Here is a 20,050-nt window from a genome sequence, read left to right as displayed (position 1 = left end):
AAAATACTTAAATGACTAAACAAGCTCTTATAAAGTAAAAAAAAAAATACAGAAAGTTTAGCAGGATTTACTATTATTAAAAAAGCAAAGAACTGAAAAATTAAGGTCACCTTCTGTTAAATAGAACGTTTAAAATTATAGGGAAAAATTTATTCACAGCAAAAACAGTCACAGTAGGGTACATATTTCTACAATGGCACTATCTTCAAAAAATGTGACCCAACAAGGGAAGTAACTGACCCTTGTACATGCTGCAGGTTATTCTTTTTCCTTCTTCTTATTCTGAAGTGAATCAGGCTAATGGAGACTCAAGACTGCAAACATGTAGAAAAAACTTAACACTGATGGTAAAATAGTCCATTTAACGTTTGACGTTTATATACCTAGGAAAAGAAGACATGATATCCATAAATCCAGACCATACTAACAAAACGACTGAGAAGGTACCAGCTCAGCATGTTACATTTCAGAGGATACACAGCCTGAGTTACTGTTACCTACAAGTTAAAGATTTTGTATTATTTATTTATTTATTTTACTTACAGAACTTGCAGCAGTTATTCACTGATTTAGTGCCATCTTCTTTCTGGAAAAAGTGAAACACAAAATATTTTATTCAAATCCAAGTATTTAACAAACTAGAAATATTAGACTCACTGTGATAAATAGGTACATGCATAACAGCCACCTTGGTATTTTGTTCAAGAACAAGTCCAAACTACCAATATGTCAAAAATGTAAGCATGATATTTAGAAAGACATGATATTGAATTGTGTGGTGCATTAAATAAACCAAGAAAAGTAATATTATATGATGTGAAAATACAGTTTTCTTATACAGTAAATTAAACATTCAAACTCTGCATATCATTTCTAAGTGATGTAGCTGGAAGCCATTAATGGCTTATTCAAGTGTTCAGAATAATTTCTAGATAGTGTGTTATTTATTTCATTTAATTCACCCCTGTTTCAGCATTGAAGCCACCACCATCCAAATCACACCCCATATATGGCAGGCAGTGTGGCATTGTCATATTCTAAAAGAACCAATGCATCACTGGTGATACACTAAAGAGCTGCTAGTGACACATTCTGTTCATCCATTGTGGAAATAGACTTGTTAGGACTGGCTTCTATCTCCTCTCTCAATTGTAGACTGGCAGCAATTTTTGACAAACTGATTATTTTTTTTCAAAGTTTATTTAATATCTGAAAGCCTATTTCAAACTTTAATGGCAAGTTTTACCAATCAGAGACCAGATCATGACCTCCAATGTCCAAAAACAGCAGAGAACATCACTTTGTGCGAGTGTCAAGCCATTAAAGTGTCGGGAAATGTTTTTCAGGCAATATCTTCAATTTCATTATTTCTTAGATTTCTACAAAAATGTGGCAATATTTTAGCCAATGCAGAAGCATAGACACTGAGGAGAGGGAAGAGAGGCAATTCTTCTGTGCCTGTGAAGCTTCAAGAGTTGTGAGCAGTCCTTTGCTGACAGAATGTATCCAGATTTAAACTATGTGTAAGTTGATTTCACTTTCCTTTTTTTAAATGACTTACTTTCTCACTGTTTTCTTTTGTACCTGAAGCAAAGCTACTCTGAATCTTTATCTCCAATGAGGTACAGGCTACTGTTTTGCTACTGTATATGGAGCTGAAGTGCTGCAGTAGGACCACTTTTTTCATAAGGAAGTGTCAGCCTATTTTGCCACATGTTTTGCATTTGGGTACCATCTTATTTCATTGACTTTTATTTTACTTTAGCTGAACCACAAAATCAGTACCTTTTCTTTGGTGAGTGGTTTAAATTTTTTTTAACAATGGCAAAAAGGGAGGGAAATGAAGAGAGAGGCCGAGATTGCATCCCTGACTAATCCAAATATGTCAGTCTATTGTTTTCTTTGCAGAGTCATGTCACAGATTGCAAGAAACTGATTTCATACAAAGGTGTCTATTACTGTTACTGTTTTATGGCTGGGCCACTGCCAATACAGTGCATCCGGAAAGTATTCACAGTGCATCACTTTTTCCACATTTTGTTATGTTACAGCCTTATTCCAAAATGGATTAAATTCATTTTTTTCCTCAGAATTCTACACACAACACCCCATAATGACAATGTGAAAAAAGTTTACTTGGGGTTTTTGCAAATTTATTAAAAATAAAAAAATTGAGAAATCACACGTACACAAGTATTCACAGCCTTTGCACAATACTTTGTTGATGCACCTTTGGCAGCAATTACAGCCTCAAGTCTTTTTGAATATGATGCCACAAGTTTGGCACACCTATCCTTGGCCAGTTTCGCCCATTCCTCTTTGCAGCACCTCTCAAGCTCCATCAGGTTGGATGGGAAGCGTCGGTGCACAGCCATTTTAAGATCTCTCCAGTGATGTTTGATCAGATTCAAGTCTGGGCTCTGGATGGGCCCCTCAAGGACATTCACAGAGTTGTCCTGAAGCCACTCCTTTGATATCTTGGCTGTGTGCTTAGGGTCATTGTCCTGCTGAAAGATGAACCGTTGCCCCAGTCCGAGGTCAAGAGAACTCTGGAGCAGGTTTTCATCCAGGATGTCTCTGTACATTGCTGCAGTCATCTTTCCCTTTAAGCTGACTAGTCTCCCAGTTCCTGCCGCTGAAAAACATCCCCACAGCATGATGCTGCCACCACCATGCTTCACTGTAGGGTTGGTATTGGCCTGGTGATGAGCAGTGCCTAGTTTCCTCCAAACGTGACGCCTGGCATTCACACTAAAGACTTCAATCTTTGTCTCATCAGAACAGAGAATTTTGTTTCTCATGGTCTGAGAGTCCTTCAGGTGCCTTTTGGCAAACTCCAGACGGGCTGCCAAGTGCCTTTTACTAAGGAGTGGTTTCTGTCTGGCCACTCTACCATACAGGCCTGATTGGTGGATTGCTGCAGAGATGGTTGTCCTTCTGGAAGGTTCTCCTCTCTCCACAGTGGACCTCTGGAGCTCTGACAGAGTGACCATCGGGTTCTTGGTCACCTCCCTGACTAAGGCCCTTCTCCCCCGATCGCTCAGTTTAGATGGCCGGCCAGCTCTAGGAAGAGTCCTGGTGGTTTCAAACTTCTTCCACTTACGGATGATGGAGGCCACTGTGCTCATTGGGACCTTCAAAGCAGCATAAATTTTTCTGTAACCTTCCCCAGATTTGTGCCTCGAAACAATCCTGTCTCAGAGGTCTAAAGACAATTCCTTTGACTTCATGCTGGGTTTGTGCTCTGACATGAACTGTCAACTGTGGGACCTTCTATAGACAGGTGTGTGCCTTTCCAAATCATGTCCAATCAACTGAATTTACCACAGGTGGGCTCCAATTAAGCTACAGGAACATCTCAAGGATGATCAGGGTAAACAGGATGCACCTGAGCTCAATTTAAAGCTTCATGGCAAAGGCTGTGAATACTTATGTACATGTGATTTCTCAATTTTTTTATTTTTAATAAATTTGCAAAAATCTCAAGTAAACTTTTTTCACATTGTCATTATGGGTTATTGTGTGTAGAATTCTGAGGAAAAAAATTAATTTAATCCATTTTGGAATAAGGCTATAACATAACAAAATGTGGAAAAAGTGATGCGTTGTGAATACTTTCCGGATGCACTGTATATGACAAAAAAAAAAACTGAAGGCAGCGTTGGCGCAGCATTTCCCTGTCACTACGTTTCTGTATTTTAGGACAGAGTCATGGATTGCCTGACAGACCCTATGGAGAAAGACAGCCTGTCTCTGGAAGAACAGATGGAGACAGCACACACAGGACATTGTCCCCCCTGGATTGCTTTAGTACTTTGGTTTCCCACAGGGCATCATGGGAACTAAACTTCTTTGACTCAACCCTGGTGGGTTTTATGGGTGCCACCAGGGGGTGCTGCAAGGACTGGGGAGCCCTACTTCATGGGGCTCCAGCCTTACCTGGAAGTGCTTCCAGGCCAAGCCTTTGGAACACTAGAAGTACTTCCAGGGATCACATAAAAGGAGCTGCCTGCCCAACACCAGGAGCCAGAGTCAAGAGGAAGGAGATGAAGCTTGCTGGGAGGAGCAGAGGCGATAGAGAGAGAGGCTGGAATAGAAGACAACATGACTGTTGCTGTTGTGCATATTGGCTGTATTGTACTTGGTGACTGCGGTGGGTTGGCACCCTGCCCGGGATTGGTTCCTGCCTTGTGCCCTGTGTTGGCTGAGATTGGCTCCAGCAGACCCCCGTGACCCTGTGTTCGGATTCAGCGGGTTGGAAAATGGATGGATGGATGTACTTGGTGCAGTAGGATACAATTGCTCAAATGTTTCTCACAAAACAAAATAAAAAAAGTTTTAAGTTTGCAGCATTTGTTCAAGAGAGGACTTTCAATTGCTAAGTTGTCTTCCATGTGCAAAAGAAATATTATATTTACCTTTTTCTGAAATGTATTCTTTATTTTTGTAGCGTTTTAGTGCTTCTTTTAAAGATCCTATTTAAAACAAAAAATACTAATATTAATTAAAAGGAAAATATTTTCTCATTTTATTTTTTTGCTTGAGCTTAAAACATTCAAAGAATTTTCTTGTCCATCTTTTTCCCTATATCTGAGTTACCGTGGGCACTTCTATCATGTTGCTTCACATACAGTGCATCCGGAAAGTATTCACAGTGCATCACTTTTTCCACATTTTGTTATGTTACAGCCTTATTCCAAAATGGATTAAATTCATTTTTTTCCCTCAGAATTCTACACACAACACCCCATAATGACAATGTGAAAAACGTTTACTTGGGATTTTTGCAAATTTATTAAAAATAAAAAAAATTGAGAAATCACATGTACATAAATAAGTATTCACAGCCTTTGCCATGAAGCTCAAAATTGAGCTTAGGTGCATCCTATTTCCCCTGATCATACTTGAGATGTTTCCGCAGCTTAATCGGAGTCCACCTGTGGTAAATTCAGTTGATTGGACATGATTTGAAAAGGCACACACCTGTCTATAGAAGGTCCCAAAGTTGACAGTTCATGTCAGAGAACAAACCAAGCATGAAGTCAAAGGAATTGTCTGTAGACCTCTGAGACATGATTGTCTCGAGGCACAAATCTGGGGAAAGTTACAGAAAAATTTCTGCTGCTTTGAAGGTCCCATGAGCACAGTGGCCTCCATCATCCGTAAGTGGAAGAAGTTTGAAACCACCAGGACTCTTCCTAGAGCTGGCCGGCCATCTAAACTGAGCGATCGGGGGAGAAGGGCCTTAGTCAGGGAGGTGACCAAGAACCCGATGGTCACTCTGTCAGAGCTCCAGAGGTCCTCTGTGGAGAGAGGAGAACCTTCCAGAAGGACAACAATCTCTGCAGAAATCCACCAATCAGGCCTGTATGGTAGAGTGGCCAGACAGAAACCACTCCTTAGTAAAAGGCACATGGCAGCCCGCCTGGAGTTTGCCAAAAGGCACCTGAAGGACTCTCAGACCATGAGAAACAAAATTCTCTGGTCTGATGAGACAAAGATTGAAGTCTTTAGTGTGAATGCCAGGCGTCACGTTTGGAGAAAACCAGGCCCTGCTCATCACCAGGCCAATACCAACCCTACAGTGAAGCATGGTGGTGGCAGCATCATGCTGTGGGGATGTTTTCAGCGGCAGGAACTGGGAGACTAGTCAAGATAAAGGGAAAGATGACTGCAGCAATGTACAGAGACATCCTGGATGAAAACCTGCTCCAGAGTGCTCTTGACCACAGACTTGGGCGATGGTTCATTTTTCAGCAGGACAACGACCCTAAGCACACAGCCAAGATATCAAAGGAATGGCTTCAGGACAGCTCTGTGAATGTCCTTGAGTGCCCCATCCAGAGGCCAGACTTGAATCTGATGGAACATCTCTGGAGAGATCTTAAAATGGCTGTGCACCAATGCTTCCCATCCAACCTGATGGAGCTTGAGAGGTGCTGCAAAGAGGAATGGGCAAAACTGGCTAAGGATAGGTGTGCCAAGCTTGTGGCATCATATTCAGAAAGACTTGAGGCTGTAATTGCTGCCAAAGGTGCATCAACAAAGTATTGAGCAAAGGCTATGAATACTTATGTACATGTGATTTCTCAGTTTTTTTATTTTTAATAAATTTTCAAAAACCTCAAGTAAAACTTTTTTCACGTTGCCATTATGGGGTGTTATGGAGGAATTCTGAGGAAAAAAATGAATTTAATCCATTTTGGAATAAGGCTGTAACATAACAAAATGTGGAAAAAGTGATGCACTGTGAATACTTTCTGGATGCACTGTATCTAAATTCAATGTTGTCAAATTTCTCATAGGCAAGACCAATTCAATGGCCACCAAATTTTATGGAAAATTGTTTCCTCTACAATTTTTGGTGAAACCAATAGATTCTTACATGCTGAACACAAATATGAATTTGTAATTTCTGTATCATGTAGCATTTTGAAGAGAACTGCATTTATGCATTTAATATTGTAACATCTTCAGCGGCATAGTCCTACTCTACAATATTGCAACGTAAGCAACACAAGAGAAAACTAGAAATGTTTGCAGTAGATTTTCGTTTGAGTTCACTGTCCGATGCATTACATCCAACAATGTCTGCCAGCAATGATAAAATGATAAATATGAAATGATATTCTTGAAAACGGTCCATGTTACATGTTTGCCATACTGCAGAAGGATCTGTGGGCCAACGAAAAACACCTTTTATCTTGGCATCACTGATATGTGGAAACATCTATTGCAAGCATACAAGGGCTTCACTTTATTTGTTCATTGCCTTAACAAAGTTTTTCATTAGCCCACGTTTGATGTGCAAAGGTATAAAAAAAATATGTTCTTCACATCAACCTGTGGATAATGTGCAATATTCTTCTGACCTGGAACCAGTTTCCTGTGAGGTGGCCAGTCCTTTATCATGTAATGTGAACCTCTTTCTCAACTTGCTCACACTCAAAAAGAAAACAACTGTTCTTGGTCTATCTAAGCTGCAGAAGGAGTAAAATTGCAACCTTCAGATCGTCGCATTTATTCCAGTTGTACCTTGAGTACTGAATGTGTTTCAGCAGCAGCTGCATGTTCTCATATGTTTCCTTCATTTGAACAGCATTTACAACAGGTATGGAAGAATAGGTATTGTCATTGTGTAGCAAAACGGCCTTCAAACTTAACAATGATGAGTCAATAAACAGTCGCCATTCTGTTGGATCATGTTCACATCTAAGAGAAAGCAATCCATCAATGTCACTGTAAAAGGCCAGACTGTCACCTTGTTTGAAGAATTTTGTCAAATCTTCATAACGACGGCGGAATACTGAAATTTTTATACCTGGTAACAACAGGGTCCATCCTTGCAACCTTGATCCAAGAAGCTATACTTGGCTCTTCGATGAATCCAAATCTCTGAGAAGATCATTGACCTCTATCTGAGAAATTAAATGAGGATCACTGGAAGTTGATGGTTTGAAATATGAATTGTTAAACAATAGGTTTTATCTGCATTGGCTCATCAATCTCTGCCTCCTTGTCCTCATCTTCCAGAATCCACACCTCTGGCAGTTTTGGACCAGGACGACTAATTGTGAGGCACTGGTCTAATTACAGAGGCAAGGTTAGGGTACTCAATAAACTTCCTGTTCATGTAAGAAAATCCTGAGACATTCCTCATGCAGAAGTAACAATCAGTTACATGATCCTCCTACTTCCTCCATATCATTGGGAGGGCAAATGGTATGGATGGAAACCCACCCTTCAGCCAAGCTCGCAGACTGGTAGTGCAAAATGCACAACATATATGAGGAGCCCATACTTTGTCCTGGACACCAATTTTGCAACCAAAATATAACTCATATGCCTTCTTTATGAGTGCTGTCATTCTCCATTTCTGTGCTTTCAAAGTGAACTTGCAACAGATGTAACAAAACGTGTCACAGCTATTGCGATACTAGTGCGACATTCCAGAAATTATGTGAAATAAAATTCACGGCCTTTGAACTCAACAGTTTTATTTTTAAAGTAAAACTCACTGACAGTGATATCAGTTAAAAAGACTGCAGCTGCTACTCACTGCTGCTGTTAGGTAAATATAGGGTTGTGTTGCCATGGAAACAAGCCATAGTCTTGAAGGCAGATTTGGGCATGCATGGGTGTGCATGAGCACACATGATCAGATGATTTTCTTCTAGTATTTTATCTAAGCAAGTCTCTAGCTTAAATGGCATCAGTTATGGCTGTGAAATATAATGATTTTGACCTAAGAAGATCTAAACATGCTAAACATGAGCACTCATGACTATGCAAAATACCCAATTTGAAAATTTTGTAACATCTTGTGTCATGAGAAAATTCTAAAGATATTTCTGTGATCAGCATCACATGATCTATCTGGCACACAATAAATTATTAAGGAAACAAAAACCTTGTAAACCAGTGAGCTGCATACCAGTAGTAAGTGAATGTAGTAAGTGAATGATTATTGGCGGGGAACTAAGTGGACTCATTGTGCGTATTCTATCGAGTTGTTGATGGTGGTGATGAACTAAGATGCATGCTGGAGCATACCATTTCATTCATCCTACTACTAGGTGTGTTTTGTCACTAATCAGGCCAAGCTGCACTTCGAGCTAAACTCTTGGTGTCTAAAAGTGGCCTCTGGATTTAATTATGTACTGTGTCTATGAAGTGCCAGTTTTGACTACTTTGAGCTACTTCCAAGTACAAAAATATGCTACATCAGTAAATGTTGTTGTTGGTACTGGATCAAGAACCAGAAACTACTTTAGATAAAGATAAACAACATCTGGCAATATCTTTCAATTACAATTTATCAGTTAAAATAAAACAAAAATCAGACCATCTATAATTTTTAAAATTATACAAGGGAAAAATACCTATGATAATAATCTGTACTAAAAAGCTTCAGGTGAAAGCAATGCCAACTATTCCAGCTCCTACATTTGTCTGGTGTGTGGCAAACTAAGTGATTCCAAGCAACCATGTTAATATAACAACTAGGGCATGGCTGACCCTTAGTTGAGTATTGTACTTCTGTTAGGGTATTTCAAAACATTTTATAGTCATATCTAGAGAGTGGAGTAAAATTCTTATATATTATGCATGTCTGACCTTCCTCCAGCTTGTCACCACTACTGTATCTACCATAATAATAAATAAAAAAATATTGAAAAGAGACTAGGGAGCTCCGCCCCCTCCTTGCTTCGCTCGCCCACCCCGTGTTTGGTTTACCGGATATACAATACAATACAATTTATTTTTTGTTTACCTCAAAATCACACAAGAAGTGCCACAATGGGCTTTAACAGGCCCTGCCTCCTGACAGCCCCCAAGCCTTGACCCTCTAAGAAGACCAGAAAAAACTCGAAGAAACCTTGGGAAAGGCAGTTCAAAGAGGGACCCCTTTCCAGGTAGGTTGGGCGTGCAGTGGGTGTCAAAAAGAAGGAGGTGAATACAATAGAGTACAATACATAGAACAGAATAAATCCTCAATCTATACTAATAAAAGGCAAAGCCCTCACTGACTCACTCATCACTAATTCTCCAACTTCCCGTGTAGGTAGAAGGCTGAAATTTGGCAGGCTCATTCCTTACAGCTTACTTACAAAAGTTGGGCAGGTTTCATTTCGAAATTCTACGTGTGATGGTCATAACTGGAACCTATTTTTACCCATATACTGTAATGGACTGCAGCTCGATGGCTGTGGGGGGCGGAGTTGCGTGTCACATCATCACGCCTCCCACGTAATCACGTGAACTGACTGTGAACGCAGTATGTAGAAAAGAAGGAAGAGCTCCCAAAGAGCACTGAAGAAAAACGCATACAAGCTTATTCATAATTGCAGCTACTGCGGAAACAAAGCACGGTGTAAACCGTAAGTTTAAATTAATTTTATGGACACACTCCCGTTGCCGTTTGTCATGCCTTCGTAGAATACTTTATTCGCAAGATACTTTATTCGTGAGATACAAGTTTAATGAGAAGACACAAGGTATAAACAAGACTTTGGATCACTTTGTAACAAAGTTAAAATTGCTGTAACGAGAAACTTTTAAGTGCCGGGTCTTAGCTAACATTAAATAAAGCCGTGGACATCACAACATCACACAAGAGAGCAGCTCATGTGAACTGACTGAACACAGTACAAGTGATCACTTCCATGCATCAAACCTGTTCAGAAAATGCATTACACAATTGACAAGGTAGGAAAAGAATATGCTCCGAGCTGAGCTCCACAGTTAATGCGGTCTTGCGGAAGCAACTTCGTCACGCTGCCACCAAATACTCACAGAAAATCCACAAGTTAATACACACGCTGTCTTGAGTTTCTCCATACTCAATGTATTCCTCGCATCCCCGTTATACCCTCTGATCTCCCATTTCAATTCAGATGCCTCCAATTTCCAGTAAAGCTCTGCTGCGCGATGACAAGTAATAAGTCTCAGGGACAGACCCTATAAAAGGTTGCCACTGATTTGAGGCAACATTGCTTTTCTCCTGGACAACTATACGTTGCATTCTCAAAAGTAAACTCAGTGCACAGCTTGGTCATATTACAACCGGACTGCTGAACTGACAACGTGGTATACAAAGAGATCCTTAACAGATAGTTATTGGTATATTTTCCCTCAGTTTAAAAAGGTTTTCTTTTCTTAATAAAAATTTAAAAGCAGTACTTCGTCGCTGTGAAGCGCGGGGATTTTTACTATATACAGTATATATATGTGTACAGTAGATATGTGTATATATATATGTATGTATGTGTATATATATATATATGTGTATATATATGTGGATATGTATATATACAGTATGCATATATAGGTGTCTGTGTATATATATATATATATATATATACAGTATATGTGTGTGTATGTATGTATGTATATGTATATATGTATGTACATATATGTGTGTATATATATATACAGTATATATATATATATATATATATATATATATATATGACAGCAACACTCATAACAGTGACAAAACAATTACATTGACAATCATGTTACGTTATTTTTAAAATGTTTCCTTTTCTTTTTCATAAATTCTTTAACACACTACTTCTCCGCTGCGAAGTGCAGATATTTTGCTAGTATAGTATAAAAAAAAAAATTCTAGAAGTACAGAGTAAAATTTCACATGAGATGATATCACATAATATGCTTTGGATTTGTTTTAAGTCCTGGAGACCTCATTCATCAAGCTACCTCCCCTATTTTGCCATTCCACATCTGAAATAGCGCTAATCCAATGAAAGGACCCCTCTTTCCCACAATTTCTGTGATCCTCCATCAGGGATGACTTTACCTTAGGCTGGCAAAATACAATTTAAAGAGATTGCTATTTTCTTGGGAATTGTTACATATGCATTATTTTTACTTTTACTTTAAAAACTTTTGTAAAAACAATACTTGTCCTTTATTTCCGGCCCCGAGCATGGTTACATCTCTTTCTTGCCAGACGTATAATGCTGCTCATGTTATGAAGGGGAGAGGGCAGCTGAATGCACGCTAAGGATATGCCTTTGGATCATTTACTGTCTTTTTGCAGCTTGCGAGCTGCCTGTTCTTCTTGTCGCATATTGTTGTTTTAAGAGCTGGGAGCACATGATGCTTGTCTGGCAAAAGCAATCCAACAGCTGCTAGGTTAGATGTCTGTGAACTTGTTTTAAATGATGGCTCACTGCCTGGTCTCACGTGACATTGTAAAAACAATACTTCTTTATTTTCAGCCCTGGTGTGGTTAAATTCTTTCCTGCAGGACGTATAATGCTGCGCGCGTTGTCAGGGGGTGGGAAGGGGCTGCTGTCGCGCTGCCCTTCCATCTTTTTAAAGCCTGTCCAGCCACTGTCCTTTTTACAACTTTGTGTCTCTGCTGCTCATGTTGTGATCGCATCTCCGTGATCATAAATATACACCTCACTGAATTATGTTTTCTTTGAAATTAAACTTTAAGCTTTAACTGTTGCGGGTCCACAGATTGTCATAATGTATTTTCCATTACTGTGTAAATCTACGTTTTGTGCATTGAATGATGCGAATGCGAAAAGACGTTGTTTTCTGCTCATTTCCTTTTATTTCTGACCTCGCTTTGTCCTGCTAATTTTTCAATTACACCTGGTCCTGATGAGACACCTGTATCTTTGTGTGCTGCTTCCCTTTACACTACTGATTTTTTTTTGCCCATTCTCTTTCGTCTCGTGGTTCTTTTATTTTTCTTTCGTGATCTTAACATGAAGACCATGTAGTGTCTCCTAGTCATTCATTCCGCAGGATTTTTTTTATAATAGAGAGATATGTACCAAAAACTTCAGAATGTCCATTAGAAAACAGTAGATAGACTGTATATGTTTTGATCTCTAGACTAGTGTGCTTTCCAGGATCAGTTCTTGGCTGGTTTCAAGTGCTACTGAGATATTTTCCAGATTTTACAATGCTGAATTGGACTAAGCAAGTTTGAGAATTTTCTTTTTTTCTTTGTTATTCATTAATTGTCATGTATGTGTCAAAATGTGAATTTTTCTCATGTCCTCCTCTATTGAACTAGCTGTTAAGGTGTCAGAGAATACGTTTCATTTCTTGACATTAAAATTGTTTAACAATTCAACATTATCCCTGGCAGACACTATATTTGGAAGAGGATCCTAGTTCCACACAGCACATTGTTTATAGAGTTTGATCAATTTTGATCTTATCTGTTCAATTGCTTATTACTTGTAATGCATTACTTTAGAAGTGGACACCAAGGGCCACAGTAATTAGTGAAGCTGCCTCATGGATCCACCACCCTGGGTTCAGATCCTGTGCCCAATTATTTTTTAGCACGGGTTCCATCTCATATCCCCAAAAATGTGCATATGTGAGTGAGTTTGTGCTGCAGTGTTTTCTGCCTTTTGCCGAGTGCCATCCTTACGAAATGTCAAGACCTGTATATGTGTGCCTCTTGACAATGCATTTTTGTTATCTTTCCATTATTGTGTTTATAATATAAACTGACCTGTGCTATCCTGCCTAAAGAAATGTAATTTGTTATACATCATATCCCTATTATGTGGCCTTAATGTTTAGGAATGTATATTTTAGTGACTTCAGAAAAACATATTTAAAAAACATGTGAGCCGGTGCTCTACTGTTAGGGCTTGCTTCATAGTGACATTCAGCACCAGAATTACCTGTGACGAATCCACTCTTTAAAAAATTTATTTAGTCAAAGCTGTTACATGTATGCATGCTTTACTGAGGGTAGTTTTTAAAAAGGATATCACACCCAAACACTCACTACTGGCTGATTTAGAATTGCCCATCAAACCATCCTGCATGTTTTTGGGATGTGAGTGGAATCTGGATTACCTGGAGAAAACCTGTGTGAACACAGAAAGAAGGTGAAAGCTACCAGGTACATGGGAGGGTTACAAAATGAAGATGGAATGAGAATAGCAGACAATAGCAACTGTGAAAAAAAAATATATAGAGAGAGAGAGATTCAGCAATTGTATGGCTCAAAAAACAGAGAACACACCTTAAACACCATCTCTGGCTTTCCTTGAAGATCCAGCTGCATTTTTATGGAGTTCTGGTTCATCTCTTCCATCTGCCAGTCCTCTTCCCACTGTTGTTGGTCTTCCTCCCATTGTCTGCATTCTTTCTCCCATTCCTGCTGATTCCCCATGAGTTCTTGGTGGAGATTTTCCAAGCAGTTTCTAATCTCCATTGAAATCTTCTGCATCACTTCCAAACCCTGTGAAAATGGCTCCTGGAACTGTAAGTTCAAGTTTGTCAAATGTTGTTCAAGCTCCCGTGTTCTTTGTTCATCCTCCCACTGCTGCTGTTTATGTGTTTTCAGGGTTTGATCCCCCTTTAAAAGATTTTGCTCTTGTTTCTTTAGCTGGTGTCTTTTCTTCTGTAGCTGCAGGCCTCTCTCCACCAGCTCTTCTAGTACTTCCATTGTGTCACTCTCCATCATCAATTCCCATCAAACTTCTAAATTATTAAACACTTTTTTTGGAAAAGGAAACAAAAATTTCAGTTCAAATTAACATGACTATGGCATGTAAAAGTTGCAGAATTAATTTCAGTGTATACACACATAATTATTTAATCCTGTTAGGTATTTCAATCTGAAAATTCAATTAATAAATTTGATGTGATGTGTCAACTTAGAGAACAAATCTTAAAAAACATGCTTAAACCAATGCATGCACTGTGACAGCAGAGTACCACTTGTTGTTGTGTCACTAGCAAACATAAGCTCAGCTACTAGATTCATTCAGAGACTAAAGAGTATGAGCTGTCACAAAAGGAGTTAAAAAATCAACTGCTAGAAACTAAATGTGGCTATCATTTGTTGTGGGTCTCACAGTTTTATTTTTGTTCTCCGTTGTATTTTTTTTTTTTTTTGTGTGTAAAGAGTTCTGTTTTAGCTCTGTTTCAATTAATTGTTCATTCTCTTCTTTTGGTTCTTTTCTTAATACAATGTATTTTTGTTTGTTTTCTGTCAATTGTGATGTTACTAACTGCATGTGGTCTTCGTTACAAAAAAAAACCTGAAGACTCCCCAGCAGTTTTACTATATTGGTGAACTTGCAGAGGCATTAGCTAAATGGGCCGGGACAGGTCATATCTTGCCAGAGATGCACATGTAGTCGAGTGCAGCTGTGGCACAAACTGAGTGGGACAGGCTGGAACCTGTTTCAGGCAAATGTTTGGTAGCTTGTCATGTGAATGTACAATGCACATGTACCATGAAGCTGAATTTGTCTGCTTGGGTTAATTGAGAAATGAGGTTCATGCAAGCACTGAAAAAATTTAAAAGTGCATGCATGCGCCATTTTACCAAATGCAAGTCATACTTGTATAAGCTTTTACATCTTCTGTACAATTCACACCAACTCCCATGGCTGTGGTTGAGTGTGAGCAGAGCGGACTGCTCCACACATACACAAACACACACACACACACGCATGCACACACGCACGTCTTTCATTTATATTTTTATATGATACTAAGGGGTTCCGCCCCCTGCTTGCTTCGCTCGCCAACCCCCATGTTTGGTTAATCGGATATACAATTTTGAAAGCTTGTTTTTTTCTTTGGAATTGTTTCAGTTTCATTATTTGCACTTTTACTTTAAAGCTTCAGTAAAAACATGTGGGCATACATGCATTTCATGTACTGGATGAAATGTGAGGCAGAAATTGTTGAACACATAACTAAAAAAGAAACGTTTTTCATATCTCTATATTATAATAAAAAAATCTTGGGAAGAGAAATGAGACACGACTTTCTCAGAGAGACACTTTCACATCCAGTGAGATGAGACTTTGTACTAAGAGATTTAACCACACCCAGGGCCATAAATAAAAGGCAAAGAGTAGATGACAAAGTAGAACATTATAAAGCATTCAAAAACATTGGTGTAATACACTTGCAGAGCAGGTTAGAGAAAATGGAAGTCTCAAAAAAAATGATAGTAACGAACCCCCTAGTTTTAATAAAAATTGACAAAATTTAGACATGAAGGGTATAATGTGTGAAGACTGAAGTCCAAATATCAAATAAACACTTTTGCAAAAGGTACAAATATAACAAAACAAGTACGCTTTTATTCAAGAATATAATCATAGAAAAAGAAATCGGGTTAGGGTACGACATTGACATGACAGCTACGGTGGTGCAGTGGTTAGAAGTGTTGAATCATAAAGACCATCACAAAACATAATCACAAACAGGACTTTACACGATACCTTGACGAGCTCTGTAAGCCCAGCTTTTTCTTTGAAGGATATGTGTGTGGCACATTGACTGGCAGGATGATGCCCGACCTGTTGCTTCATCCAAACGGTGTCATCTTTCGTCTTTATGCCTGGTGAAGCTGCGTTGTTTTTATGTGCGAGTGGATGCTTCTTGTGGGGAGGGCTTCTGTTCTCTTTCTCTGATGTAGAACCCTCATCCTCATCTGAGTTCACCTCTGTTATAGCATGTCTTTATGTGAAAACAGCAGTGTCAGATCAGGGGGAGCGTGAATGTGACTGAGAGAATAAAACTGAATAAAAAAAAAAGGTATTTTTTACAAGTACCATAAATTTACACCGGCTGTTACAGACTCAAATCAAATGTATGTTTTTATTCTATAATAATAACAATAAGAGCAGCTCACTACTCTACTCTACTCAGTTCTAACAACTGCACCACTAAAACTAAAGTCATGTCAATATTATACTCTAAACCAATTTCTTTTTCTATGGTTATATTCTTGAATAAAAGTGCACTTGTTTTGTTGTATTTGTACCTTTTGTGAAAGTGTTTATTTCATATTTGCTATTCAGTCTTCACACATTATACACTTCATTTCAATTATTACTAACATATGAAAAACATTTTTTTTAGTTATGTGATTAAAAATTCCTGCCTTGCATGTCATTCTGCATTTACACAAATTGTTGTAGGCATGAAACACACATAAAATGTATTCCAAATGACAATATATTATTTACCCTATACAACTCCAGGCATCTCACATGCAGATAAGGGGCCTTGGTTTGAGCTGGGAGAACCTTTTGCTTGAGTTTGTGAGGGTGGTTTGTGGGCTGTGTCTGATTAGATACTCTATATAGGATAAAAACTCTGTCAAGGTACTCTGTATTTTGTACCATTTCAAAAAATATAATCCAGGTATGGCAATAGTTAGGAAATCAGTTTATGACTTTTCTGTCCATTCATGCACACAATGCACCTCTGAACTCACTTTTTCTCATACAGTTTCACAGAGAGCCAAAGCTGTTCTAGGTAATATTTTGAGGAGGTCCAATTCAAGGTCTAGGTGGGCTGTTACCAATTTATCCCAGAGCACTCTCATACATCCTCCAACACTTCCTCAAGTTAAAACCTAAAACAAACCCAGAGTACCTGGAAAATATGGTAAATATTCAAATGCCACACAGACAATAATTGTATATGCATTTACCACATGCATTTCCAGTTTCCTAGCATCATCCTAAAGATTTGCATTTTAGGTTGTCTGAACTGGCCTAGTACAAAGGAGTAAGTTTGGGAGGGGTTGTTTGTGATGGGCTTGTGTCTTGCCAAGTACTAGTTGATTGTCAGTCTGTGTTGCCTGCAGCTGGCTTATTTGAATAAGGACATGTACAAAGGATGAACTGCTGCAACCAGGACTCAGACCAACAGAGACTAATGTAAAAAGTGCTCTGATTTTACTAACACAAATAAAAACAGTTTCCAAAATGTTGTGCAGTTAATCTTCAGTAACTAAATATTACAAAAAAGAGTACATGTGGAGATTAAAATCCAATAAATAAACAATCCAAAAAAAATCAGTTTACAAAATATGCATCACAGTGCACCCATCCGATTCTGTACCTCTGCAGCTTACCTCAAGAAGTCTATTCAGCTGCAGAGGACGCCCTCTGCATGAGCAGACAACCCTTTAACCTCTTCATACCCTGACACCATCCCTCTGTGTCCATGGGGAGCTCATGAGCCCTTCTCCCATCGCCATCCCTCACCATCCTTGAGACATCCCAGATCAGATGTAGATCCCTGCTCTAATCTGAATTTCAGCAGGGACCAACCCTACCTTTGGAGCACCACTGCTCTACACAGAGCCTTTTCCCGACTGCTATGCCTCCTCACTATTACACTGGCTCCGCCATGATCTTGACTTTCCCTATTCTTTAAATCCCCATCATCTTTTCTCCTTTCCATTGGGACCATTCATGATTCTTTTTGCCTCCCCTCTCTCTTTTCCCAGGCTGTTTTTCTACCTTATAGGTGAAGGTGTTCTGCCTAATGACCTGTAAAATTTCACTGGGGAACTGCTGAGCTGATCATGCTCATACCTAACAAGCCATCAGTTCACCTCCACCAATGAGCATCCTACTGCCGTGAAGCTTTGCAACAGAGTGCCACAGACACACAAGCCTGAGCTGCTGCACTGTTTTAATAAAACTGCATATCTTCACAGACCCCATGAGAATTCTCATCACATTGCTACATTGTGCCTAATGTTACTAAGATAGCCTCTTGTATCCTGTAATCGAAATAGCAGGAGAAGGTGCATAGATGACAGAAATAAAATAATTTTTTTCTTAGGTAATAAGATAGGCCATAATTGCGAACACAGATCATCAATTGAACATAAGGAGAAACTACTAAAGTGAGCTCTGAATGAAATTAATTTGTTCAACAATGCAATGTATTGATCTCCCTTCCAAGGTTGCCAGTATAGGCCTTAGCTAATTGCTAGTAAGAACATGGTAGGAAAGATGGATTAAACATTCCAGATGTGAAGTAAAGTTAATGGGAAATTAAATAAGAGCCTTTTTAGACATCTGTTAAAATTTACTGTAATACTTTAATCAGTTTCCTGCCTTAATGTTTAGTGAAGATAAAATATTGTACACAAAAGTCACAAAGAATCAAAATTTCTGTTCAAGCACATAAGAAAACCAAAGTACACATATCTAAAGGTGAACCTATAATGATCAGTTGTAGTTTTTGCCCAACAAATAAAATGAAGACAGCCTCAGCTTCAAAAGCACTGTTGTGAGTGGAGCATTATTTACAAATGTTACATGGAAACAGCCATTTTTTAGACTTGATTTAAATTAACAAGAGTAAAATGAATGAGGCATTGGACTATTCACTTTGAGATTAAAGTCAATTTCTGATGGTCTCCTAGAGGGGAAAATAAAGTAAGCAGTATTAAAATAAGTTTTGCTTACATTGCAACAACCAGTTTCAAAGTTTTTCTAGCCTGTTCCCCACTCTATCAATGCACATGCCTGCCTTCCCTAGCACTCAGTGAACATAAAAGTGCATCATAGTTTCAGGCTAAACCTTTAATGAGATCATTAACAGGCCACTTCCATCTGCAAAAAAGGGGGAGCAAGAAAAACACATAAATTGGATGTGACCTTTATAAAACAGACCCACTGAATGAGAAAATGTTTAAGCTTAACTGTCAATCTTCACTATAAAGAAACATTGCCAGGCCAAGTAAAAATTACCCTTGATCCATTGTCATATGTAGAAGGCTGATGCCAGTCTTACAAGGACAAATTTTAAGGTTAGATTAAGTTAGGTATACTTTTTATCCCATAGAGAATTTTGTTTGCAGCAGGAAAGTAAAAAAATAAGGAATTGTTACAAAAATCAAACAAAATAAACAAATATACAACAACTGACAACCCAGTGTTATCAACATATACACACACTCAAGATTAGTGCAAAGAAGAAAAATTACTTCCAGCAGTACACTAAGTAATAATTCAGAATTTAACATTTAGCAGCATCCCTAGACGTAACATAATTCAAAATGTATATAGCTCTCAGCTTAAAAGAGTTCTTAAATCTATTGCTTGTTACCCTCAGAAATCTAAATCTGCTGCCTGATGGCAACAGCTAAAATTTAGGAAAAAGAGTATGGCAAACTGACAAAAGTGAGTTGGAGTTCTTTCTAATTAATTTAATACAGATAAATGACAGAGGTATACAGTGAACCAATAATTATACTGCTGATTTTTAAAATGTTGTTAAGATAGTTTAAATTATTGTGGAAGATGCCAAACCAACATACGAGGGCTGATTGAAAAGTCATGAGATTGACTTTTTATTCAGAATTGGATGACTCGAAAAAAACACAGAAAATTTTCTTTTTGAATTAGTGCCTTTCACATTGAATACATTTTTTTCCACAGTTCAAAAACAATTCAAAGACAAGTAACAGACTGTTTTGTGACATGGCTATTAGTGGTGCAGCCTTGGCATTTTTCACTTTATCATCTGAGGAGAACTTCCTCCTTTGTTTTTTCAATTTTTATTATTCTGTTGTTTCATTGCTGCTCTTCCCAAGTTTAAAAAAAATTCAATCACATACCTCTTCCATACTCTCACAGGAATGTCTTCTTCATCAACCACACAGACACATACAAGGCACTTCCACTCGCTGTGGCAAAACTCTGAAGAATGCAGCAGTCCAACTGCATGGTCACAAACATCAATGTATGCTATTCAGAAA

The 20,050-nt window shown here is 38.5% G+C and overlaps 1 protein-coding gene across 2 annotated transcripts in view; it reads right to left on the bottom strand.

Annotated features, from left to right (window-relative positions):
• Positions 1-232: 232 nt before the first annotated feature.
• Positions 233-20,050, bottom strand: part of LOC120539834 (nuclear transcription factor Y subunit beta-like) — a 47,203-nt gene continuing 27,385 nt past the window's right edge. Inside the window, exons 2-4 of one of the 2 annotated variants that reach the window (XM_039770211.1) lie at positions 13,535-14,010; positions 544-586; positions 233-383 (exon numbers count right to left, since the gene is read on the bottom strand). In XM_039770211.1, coding sequence (XP_039626145.1) covers positions 376-383; positions 544-586; positions 13,535-13,978 — 495 coding nt within the window. In that variant the 5' untranslated portion in view covers positions 13,979-14,010 and the 3' untranslated portion in view covers positions 233-375. Of the gene's footprint in view, positions 384-543; positions 587-13,306; positions 13,377-13,534; positions 14,011-20,050 lie in introns of those variants that run through there. The other variant, XM_039770212.1, reaches the window with a different exon arrangement.

Source organism: Polypterus senegalus, chromosome 11 (assembly GCF_016835505.1).
Source record: "Polypterus senegalus isolate Bchr_013 chromosome 11, ASM1683550v1, whole genome shotgun sequence".
Taxonomy (NCBI): Eukaryota; Metazoa; Chordata; class Cladistia; order Polypteriformes; family Polypteridae; genus Polypterus; species Polypterus senegalus.
This window is presented reverse-complemented; position numbering and strand designations above follow the sequence as displayed.